This window comes from Chaetodon auriga, chromosome 4, assembly GCF_051107435.1.
Source record: "Chaetodon auriga isolate fChaAug3 chromosome 4, fChaAug3.hap1, whole genome shotgun sequence".
Lineage (NCBI taxonomy): Eukaryota > Metazoa > Chordata > Actinopteri > Chaetodontiformes > Chaetodontidae > Chaetodon > Chaetodon auriga.
This window is the reverse complement of record NC_135077.1, coordinates 28,548,469-28,558,932: the sequence shown is the minus strand read 5'-3', so window position 1 is coordinate 28,558,932 and position 10,464 is coordinate 28,548,469. Positions and strand designations below refer to the sequence as shown.

The 10,464-nt window shown below is 40.2% G+C and overlaps 1 protein-coding gene across 2 annotated transcripts; it reads right to left on the bottom strand.

Moving 5' to 3' along the window:
• Positions 1 to 2,406: 2,406 nt before the first annotated feature.
• On the bottom strand, positions 2,407 to 9,989 carry hand2 (heart and neural crest derivatives expressed 2). Of its 2 annotated transcripts, XM_076729365.1 has the most exons (3): positions 9,367 to 9,989; positions 3,276 to 3,292; positions 2,407 to 2,477 (listed from the first exon to the last, which is right to left on the bottom strand). In XM_076729365.1, the coding sequence occupies exons 1-3, from the start codon at positions 9,987 to 9,989 to the stop codon at positions 2,407 to 2,409; spliced, it is 711 nt and encodes a 236-aa protein (XP_076585480.1). The 2 variants fall into 2 exon arrangements, with proteins under 2 accessions (XP_076585480.1, XP_076585479.1); XM_076729364.1 differs by lacking the exon at positions 3,276 to 3,292 and having other exon boundaries at positions 2,407 to 2,535; positions 9,378 to 9,989.
• Between the last annotated feature and the right edge of the window lie 475 nt (positions 9,990 to 10,464).

Genomic DNA, 10,464 nt, shown 5'->3' with positions numbered 1-10,464 from the left:
TTATATATTTATTTTTTTTAATGATGTCAAATGACAGAACTATAGCTGTTGCTCTTGTGGTTGCCTCATACATCCCACTATAAAAATGTGTCTAGCAGGGACACTGCATACATAGAAAAAACAAACAACTATAAATGCCTTTTTATGATTATATGTTTTCCTGCTTATAAAGACATAAACTCGACAACTTCACTCTTTTAAACTATCACACACTCTATTGCAAATGTGACTTTAGACATAAAGATATAGTCTGATGTTAAAGGCCAAATCTATAATTGAAATTTTAGCACTGGATAACTAAAGTTGACTTCTTGATGTTTTATGCTTTTAAAGGTTTGTGTAGTCCAATAATTCTAAACACAGCGGTAAAACAGTCAATCTTCAGCTTACTGATTTTCATATTCGGAAGTCAATACTCATTCAGTGCCATTTAATTCAAATTTTTTAATTTTATTTGTGAATATACCAAAAAAATGTAATTGTCAAAATGTGTCCTTTAAAAAAGTAAATGTAGAAATCATGAGTTCAAGAGCAAAAAAAAAAAAAAGTAAAATTGATTATTTTACACCAAAATTTAATTCTGTTTGCTTTTCCTGTAAAAGAACACATATAAACTATATTTATTTGTTTATCTGACATCCATTTAATATGTGATGCACACCATCATCTATTTTGCATCCCTGTCCAAAATTCCAGATGAAATTCAGGCTTTTTTTTTTTTTTTTTTTTTTTTTTTTTGTCATGACGTGAAAGTGGTAAATGTTTAAAATAATTTAAGGCTATCTTTTGGTATTGTTTTTTTTTTTCTACTTTTAAATATGGGAGCCCTATTATTCACATGCTTAACAACACAAAACCTGTGGGCTGATTTGTTTTGTTTTTTTGTACAAATGCTTACTGAATAATGTTCCCTTTGTTGCTGCTGAATCAATCTCAGATCTTATGCATATGCCCAGGAGAACGCTGTTTAGAAGAAATCAGCCCAGTTTGCATCAATTAACCACGGTGGTTTATTAAGTTCATGACACTGCACTGACATCCCACATTAAGCATTATTTAGAGTCCCACCACAATTTCACACCAAAACATAGACACTTTGTCATCGCCGCGACGTCACCGTTACATTTACAATCCAAAATTGCGAGAAAACACACAAACACACACACTCTCTCTCTCTCTCTCTCTCTCTCTCTCTCTCTCACACACACACACACAGATAGAGAGAGAGAGAGAGAGAGAGAGAGAGAGAGAGAGAACTTCACATACACCTTGTCCCTTAATCAAAGATACTCAGTAAATGTCCGTTGTCAGTCAGCAAGGCTGTTTTGGTCCTTCTAACGGCCACATTGCACATAAATATATTCCGTTAAATAAAGCAGAAAGCACGTCAACGCCCCGTGTGTTAGTGTATGTGTGTGTGTGTGTGTGGGGGGGGGGGGGGTCGACAGGAAGAGAGACTTCGCTGCACTCCGCTCACAATCTAACAGTGGTATTGAAGATACTTTGCTCAGTTTGATAGAACATAATTTAGGAGCTTTCATGGACCTCTCTTTGATTCGGCAAAGATCCCACTCAGCGAAATAGCACTATTTCATTAGAGTGTCCGCTTTCAGAGTGGATTCAAGACAACCCAGCAGGAGGCAGAGAGGAGGACTTCAGCGAAGCTGCTCACGGTCTACGCGTGGAGTGGAACAGTAGATTCTATTGATTCACCAGGTCAAATGTTATAGATAATGTATTATTTTAACCGGTTCATCCCCTCCGACCTATAGCCCAGCTACTCCAGCGCTTCCCTAACTCCATATAGATTGAGCCCATACACATTCACTGTATTATAAATTAGCCTATCCCAAAGATTCCACTGACATCAAAAACGTTGAATTATATGGACACTGACAAAACACGTACAATATTTCCAGTTGGTGAAGCCGTAAATATAGATTTTTAAATGTTTTTTTTTTTTTCCATTTCAAATATTCAAACTTTTTAAAAAGAACATGGAATCGCCTTTGTGATATTTTCATTTTTTTTCTTTCGAGGTAAAATTTAAAGAGGAAATCCTGGTTCAAGATCAAACCTTGACAGAACAAACGGCAGCAAGCCCCTCTGCCGAAGAAAGGGAGTGTTAAAAATCCGAAGTTATGTTCTATCGGCGACTCTCACCAATGAACAAAACAACTGGAATCTGTCACTTTTTTCGTATCTCTCTATAGCAAAAGGAATGAACCTATACAACCACGGCAGCGTCCACCGGTCTGTGGGAAGATAACAGTCTAGAGATCCAGAGAGATGATGATGACTGCCTTTACAGTTCATCAGAGCGCGTCATTATTGGCCGTCAGTCTCTTCGAGGACAGAGCTGGAGGAGGAAAAGAATGCTATGAACTGGCAGGAGGGAGGGGGGCGCTACTGTTTAAGTTCCAGAGCCCAGACATGTTGAGGCCATCCTGTCCGTCCTTTACTCTTCTTATCGCCCGCTGACGAAGAGTAAGACGATGAGGATGATGAGGATGAGGTTGTCTTGGGGATCTCCACCTGCAGACACGATATTTATTGTCATTTATAGGCTACACACTGATCCATGTGCACACACAATAATAGTAGCTGTTAAGAATCACCCTGGGTTACTGATTTAGAGCATAACAGGCGACTGACAGCGGCCTTTGTCACCATGGAAATAATAAACTCAAAATATGCTTGTTTTTCCGAACCTTAAACTTAGAATCTCCAGTGGTTTTGCTACATCTAACGTTCACAGTTTTCGAATACAGATACTGAAGACACCAACACTGTTCAAATGACGATTTTAAATATACTGACCTTCATTCACTGTGCAATGGAGAGCGCTTATTGGTTTTCATGTCACACTTCGTAGCAAGAGTCCATAACGTTTCTCTGTTTTTGTAGTGTAATGATATTGTGGCTCCAGAACACACAGAGTTTATACACACATCAGTGATATCTCTATAGATACCCGCAAGACATATTAACATTACGATGTTAAATAGAAGAATACTCTGTAAGTGTTTACAAGCGCCACACTTTCATATGCATATGGACACCGGCCTTGCTCAGGTGTTCGCGTAGAAAAGCGTTCGGTTTGTTGCATTGTAGTAAACGATCAAAATTTGCTGGTGTGTGTGCGTGCGTCTGCGTGTCATCAATTTTTTTCAAGCAATATAAATCATGTTTCCTGTAAACCCTGGGAAATAATCTGAAGGATTTACTGAGAGCAAAATCAGCCTTTAATGTTAAAGATAAAATACTACTACTACTACTACTACTACTACTACTATTAAATGTATTTTTTTCTGAGCGTGTATGTTTACTTGCATAATTGCGGCTTCCATCAGACAACAGCGATTCCTGAAGATGTGTTTAGCCTAATCAAACATATATTGATATATTATTTAGTGAAATGGCATTATAGTAGACGTTTTTATTTTTATTCATTTGTTTCCTTCCCCACAGATACATATACAAACGTGCGCACAGGGATAACGTCTGTATCTCTATCCCGTTTAAAAGGATTAGGCCTATTGTTGTAATCTCTTTACCTTAATGACAATAATTATTATAATAATAATTATACCTGATTGAAGTGCACTGCCTAGACAGAGCAACAAAGTTTAAATCGATGAGAGGAAAGACAATATGCTGTAACTTCAGTAACAGGACCACAGGCCGAGCTGGAAATGCAGTCAAATTAAATTGTGATTTATTAGTGAAGATTTAAAAATTGATGTATGTGTGGGGAGTCTGTCTGCACAGTGTGCAGCTGAGCGCTGCTGGAGGAGCGTCAATGACCGTCGTGAACGGACTTCGTGAGGTCAGTGACAGTGCTGTGCTGGATGAAGACACGGTGACACAAACCTGCTACACTCAACAGTGTTGAACGTCATCCTTATTCACTTCGTTCTATCACGATGAAACATGGGATCTCCAGGATTTGCATCACTCCCAACTCATAAACTTCCTAAAAATGTGACACTGTAATGTCGTCTTGCTTGCTCCAAATATTGCCTCTACCAATTCTGACGCGGTAAACCACTCATGGGTTCGGTAAACGCAGTGTAATCCGCCTGCGACCATCCATCCGAACCAGCAGCAGGCGGGCAGCGCCGAAGCAGCTTGAATCTGAGGGCGACTTTGAAGTATTGGTATTTGAGGAGCCCTGTTTCATTTAACAGAGTGAGCTTTGACATATCAAGCACACGATAAGCTCATAAAATATGAGCCTCGAGAGAATTTTTTTTTTCTACAATTAGCTTTTACTTTATTCTTTTTAAATTCTTTACTAGTTACGTTTTCGAATGTAGGAAGTTGTATCCTGATTTTGATATTTTCACCACTGAGAGATTTGCTTTTACTTGTTAATATGATAATATTTCAGCTTTTAGGTGGCTCTGCTATTTGCAATGTAGATTACCCAGTTCCAGAAAAACAGACAGAAAAGGACACGAGTTTAATAACAGAGACCTCTGTAGTTCTAAACGTTGGTGCTTTTCCAGAAATGTGCGTACTAAAAGATCAGACGATTTGACTGAAACTGCCGGATATTTGAATTCAGGATGATTCTGTGTGTTTAAAAAAAAAAAGAAAAAAGAAAAAAGAAAAAAAAAAGGAGGGACGTTTCGGGTCAACTGTACCCGAGCGGAGAAAACCGACCGGATTTGCAAATATGTTATTTCAGTTCGGGTGCGTTAATAAAGACACAAGATGCAATAAAACAAAGGTTGCCAGCAGAACGCGTCTACATCTACTGCAAATAGGAGGAGCGATAGAGGCGAGAGCAGACATCCAAACAAGTTAATCCCCATGGTTTTTATTGTGTTATGTTCTTCTGTAGTAGGCTCCAGGCTCTTGGCTGCAGCTGCCTCCGCGACCATAACCGCGCGACATGTTCTTCATTCAGAACAAAACGTTACGAGTTATGTAAGTTATATAAAATGTCGAATTCCAAAGTAGTAACAAGAAGAGGGGCAATAGTAACAATAACAACGACGACAAGAGGAAGAAGAAGAAGAATGAATACGGGTGAAATACTAACTGGACCTGTGAATGAAAAATTTGATTTTACACATTGATGTATCTTCGGCCTACGTTCTGTTATTGTTACAGACACGCCACGATTATGGATTACAAAAAGATTATAATGTCATTACATGAACAGATCATTTTTCTAAATTATTAGACAAACATCTAAAATGTTCATCAGATTTAATAAGTAATAACTATTTTTATTACACGTTTGAAGACTGTACTAGGCCTATAACTTGCCAAGGTAATAAAAAATATGAATAAATATCTTGTAACATGTCACACTGTGCTTAGGTTACACATCACCACTTCAACTAAAGTCCTACTAAATACAGCGACAAGGCAGTAGATCTTTATGTACGATTTCACATGTGTGATGCCATTGTATTATCATTTGCACACACTTAACTGAAGGATTTTTTTAAGGTTCTTGCAGCACACACATGACACCAGTTTACAGCCCCACTCATTTGTCAAGACAGAGGTCCAGGCTGTATTAGTCTGCAGGCTACACATCAGTGAAAGCAAAACCACTACCAGTGTCTTACCAGTCAGGCTGCCCAAAGCGGTGCTGAGATGTAAATTTTTAACTCTCTTTATCCTGCACATTTACTCTGTATCGCTTACAGCACCACAATTACACAGTTTCTTTTTTTCTGAGAACTTGACACTGCAGCACAGTGAAAGTTGTGCTGTGACTCAGTCAGTTACATGCTGCTCTGTCACTTAAGTCTAATGATTTCCCAATGTCTTAACCTTTCTATCAGAAATCATTTCAGATCATGATCTAAATTTACATTTGTGTTCAATTTGCTGCTGTACTGTGACAAAATCATTTTTGGAAAAGATGAAATGAAAAACCATGCACATATTTATAATAAAAGGTGGATTCAAAGGTAGCCTAAAATAGGTAAAACTGATCAAAGCAGATTTGTCTTGGATAAAATTCCAAAGTGTTGTTGTGTCCCTGCCTCAATGAGGTCTATTGCACAAACTGGATCAGTGGATTCTTCCATTATAATACAACAAAGTAAACAAACCTATATTGTGCCAGCCTGTTTCCGCCAAGCTTACAGGTCCATACGCTTAATTAGACTAAATTCCCCTCTGGGTTTACTACATCTTCATTAATATAAGAGCAGTCTGATGAGTAGAAGCAACATTAAGGGTTTTCTTTTGCTCCAATGAGTATCAAACTCACTTATAGTTTTTTAATAAAAGTTAATTCTATTCAATAATACAATATAATACATATGTGGCACAGTTGTAGCAGAGCAGTGTATATTTGAATCCAGGACTGGAGTTTCATGAAAGAGTTGACATGAGTTATTAACAGGATTACATTCTCCCATTAGTGATTGCAGTTTGAAATATGAGGAAAAAATGCTGTCTGGTTTCAATTATGCACCACACTTCCTATAGGCAGCAAGTTAGGCAACAGAAAGGAAATAATTATTCTGTTCTATTATTTTCTAAACTATTCAGACTTGCTATGTATGGTTATGTATTTGTTGTGTTTCTCTACACAATTCCCTGTTGGACTAAAGCTTGATGTTAGCTGTGGATAAGGTAAGATGCAGTGTTGATGATTATCAATAGAAAAAATGTGTGTGAAAACAACAGGCAGAACAACAGGCAGCTAGTTTTGTTAAAGCATGTAGAATCACTGACTTAGTTCTGTTTGTATGTAGTAATATATAAACTATGACCTTTAGTCAATGATAATAAAGAGAATATATAACTCAAACATAAATACAATATTAGCAATCTGACACTGCAGGCTACTGTGTTTGACAGAGCACATGTAGATTTATGCCAATGAATGTGGATCAACTGGACTCCTGTGAATGCAAAGCGCAACTATAAAGACAGATGAAATGGGTTTAAATCTCTTAGATGTGCCAAACTATAAATCTTTAGCAAAGACAGGACCTTGTAAAGCTATAGCAATAGGATATGGGTGGCATACACAGAGCTGAGACCAAAACTATGTGGATAATATAGCGGGTTCTTAGGACAAAACCATCAAAAAAGTGTTGCAAGGAATAATAGTCGTGGGTCTGCACGGCTGAACCTGGCCCCTTCTGGCTCCAAGCTGTCTGAGGATGGCAACCAATTTTCTGGCTCCACTGTTAAATCCACTCGATCATTTAGACTTGACCATTATTGTGTACAATCTTTTTTTTTATCTTTCTATTGTTGTTTCTATGTTTGTTGATGGATAAGGAATGAAGTGTCCTTTCTAAAAATGTGTAAAAACACATATTTGACTTTTTACTCTCTTTACCAGTCACCTCTTGTGCTTCACTTGTGTTTTAAATTCCTCTGCCTAATGGGCTTGAAGATTATTTTCCATTTGTGTTGCCTGTGATGCTCCTTACATTTCCTTCTGAGTAGACTGGCTCTTTTAGTTTGGTTTATGCTACTTCTAACATAACTCACTCAGTTAAAGAGGACAAAACATTATATGTAGCCTGATGTCACACTGAGCTGGTTTTGGAAGTCTAAAATGGGCTTTGGACGATCGACATTGAAAGCCTATAATGGTCTGGTAGGTGCAGGTATGCCTACTTGCATATTGGCTATATGATTTATAAAGGAATCGTGTAAAAAAAGATCTTACAGAACATCGCTTTCCTAATTTACATGCCCCTGTTGGCTGTAGGCTGTTATTAATCGCGTCGTCTTGCTGATTTGAAACCAAATGGAAAATAGCCTATGGGCGACTGAGACTAAACTATTATAGGCCTATTGGTCTTCCGTCGTCATTTTCTCAATGAATTAAATTAGCCTATAATCAATCAGCTAAATATCCGAGGCTTGTTAGTGAATCTCGGTCAGATTAGAGCCACCTAGCTCCTGTTTAAAAGTTCGACTTATTTATTGTACTATTTTTGTCTCGATGCAGAAAACAGCCCATTTACGTAAAAGCGAAGATAAAGCAGTCGATCACACACTGACATAACACTGGAATGACTGTCGGCTGGCAGCCTGTCCCGTCCAGCCAACACAACGCTGTCCTTGCAAAAATGTGGCTCTATGCGTGTTTGCATGTAACAAATGTAAAGACAACGATGGCGAATGGTTCACGAGCTTAACAAACAGCCGTGCAGGATCCTCCACAAGTTCCACTGATGTGTGTTCTGCTACACAATGCAACCTTATTTTAATGCTTGCATTTTTTTGAACAATTTGTTCACGCTTCTCTTTTTATAAAGAGCAGAAGTTGAATTTTTTCAGAGTGAATGAAGGTGCATTTAGTGGATTATATGCCGTGTAGAACGGAATCTGTAATCAAATGTTTTTAAGAAAGACGAACTGGCCAACATTGTAGAAATGATGTGTTCTGTTCTACCTGTATGCAAACTAACTTTGCACCAAATTGTCTTTCTTCTTCTTCTTCTTCTTCTTCTTCTCCTTCTCCTTTTTTTTTTTTTTTCGAAGGATTCTGGAGTAGTTTTTTCGAATGTGAGGATGAATGGCACGCATCAGTGTCGAACAGAACCATAATGGATCATTTACTCTGTAAAACAAAAGGAATGTAGTTTCTGTGACAAAGTTATCGCATTCGCCTGCTGCCTTTTTGACTACCTACTCATGAAGAGATTACGGGATGGCCAGCTGTGACCCGCAGTAGTTAACCTTGCTGAGAATGAGAAATAATTAAATTTAGGAATAACAACAACCTACTATCTTCTCGCTACAAAGACTACATCTACCTAAGAATTTAGGTCAGAGCCTAACTCATGTCAGACCAAAAAAAAAAACAAAAAAAAAAACATTTTCAAAAAAGGTGACTGCAACTGCCAAAGTTAGGGGTAAATTAATTTACAATCCACTGGTAGCTATAGGCCTCATTAAGATGGCCTGTAGTTTATCTCTGCATCGCTTTAGGTCTTTAAAAGCTCGCTGCCTAATCCACTGAACTCTCAACTGTTTCAGGCTGTTGCTTCTCTTTTCTTTCATCACCGGCCTGAAAAACGAGTCCACTGCTCTGACTCAAAGGCATATGGAATTTAAGATTTATGAATGCCTTCAATTAGAGATCCGATGTATTTTTAAATGTTGATTACTTTTTTCAACAAAACAAAGTGTCATAATTGGAACTGTATGTCGAATAAGTGTGGCCTACCACGGGAGTGTCAACGAGGCTGCAGACTACAGGAGCGTTTAGGCTGTCGAGTTTTATTCAGAGAGAAATGACTGTGCGTCGTATCCGCTTCAGCTGATCACTGGTCGGCTGCTGTCTGATTAAGTTATTTGCTCTCCTGTTCCCAAAATTTCAGGTGGCTTCATTTAACTGCTCCAGCCTATGTCAGGGTGCACAGTGCTCTTACCGCCTCTCTCTTCCTCCGCTCCTCCCGAGCCTCCGTCTTCTTCAGCTCGGCCTTGAAAGCCTGTGTGTCTGCCTGTCCGTCCTTGTCCAGGATGTCCATCAGGTAGGAGATGTAGCTTGTGGCCAGTCGCAACGTCTTGATTTTGGATAGCTTGGTGTCGGCCGGCACGTTGGGGATACACTCCCTCAGCTCCGCAAAGGCCGAGTTGATGCTCTGGGTCCGCCGCCTCTCCTTCCGGTTGGCCGTGGGTCTCCGTTTCACGGTCCGAGGATGTGTGTGGTGGTGCATACCGACCGTGGTTCCGTTCACCGAGATGGTGCCGGCCCCCTGGACCAAGCCGCCGGGTCCGTAGTGGTGGTGATGGTGATGGTGGGAGTCCAAGCCGCCGGCAGACCCGCCGCCGCTGTTGCCATGGTACTCTGGGCTGTAGCCGGGCGCGAGGCTGTATTCGGTGGGAGACATATCCGCGTGGCTTATCAGCCAACTCGTAAAGTACGGAGGAGCTCCGGCGTCCTCGTGACACCGACCGGCCGCCGCCGCATGCAAGGAATAGTGGTGGCTGTCGTGGTGGTGCATGACCGGGTGGTGAGAGAAGCCCGAGACAAGACTCATAGTGACACACACAAACACGCACTCACGCGCGTAGACAAACACACACACACACACACACACACACACACACACACACACACTCTCTCTCTCTCTCTCTCTCTCTCTCTCTCTCTCTCTCTCTCGCACGCGTGCACACACGCGCAGGCCCTTCTCGGATGCTGCAAAAGTAAAACTCGTCTTTGCTGATTAACGGTTGTCCAGAGCAGATGTCTGCATCTTGAATAGCTAATTTCCCCAGCGGCTTCCGCCAGACGAAGCCCGACTGGCCCGATCGTGACGGCCGGTGCAACAGTATGCTAGACCCGTGCTAGACTTGTCTATAGTGGCCCTGTAGGCCGCTCAGTTCTGTCCAAACAACTCCGCCTTTTCTAAGACATTGTTCCTCTTCCTCTCTTTATAAATCACAGCAGCGCTTATTCCTGTTCGTCTTCTTTTAAAAGGTCAAACTGCGTGTATCTCCTTTTCCCCCCCCGAT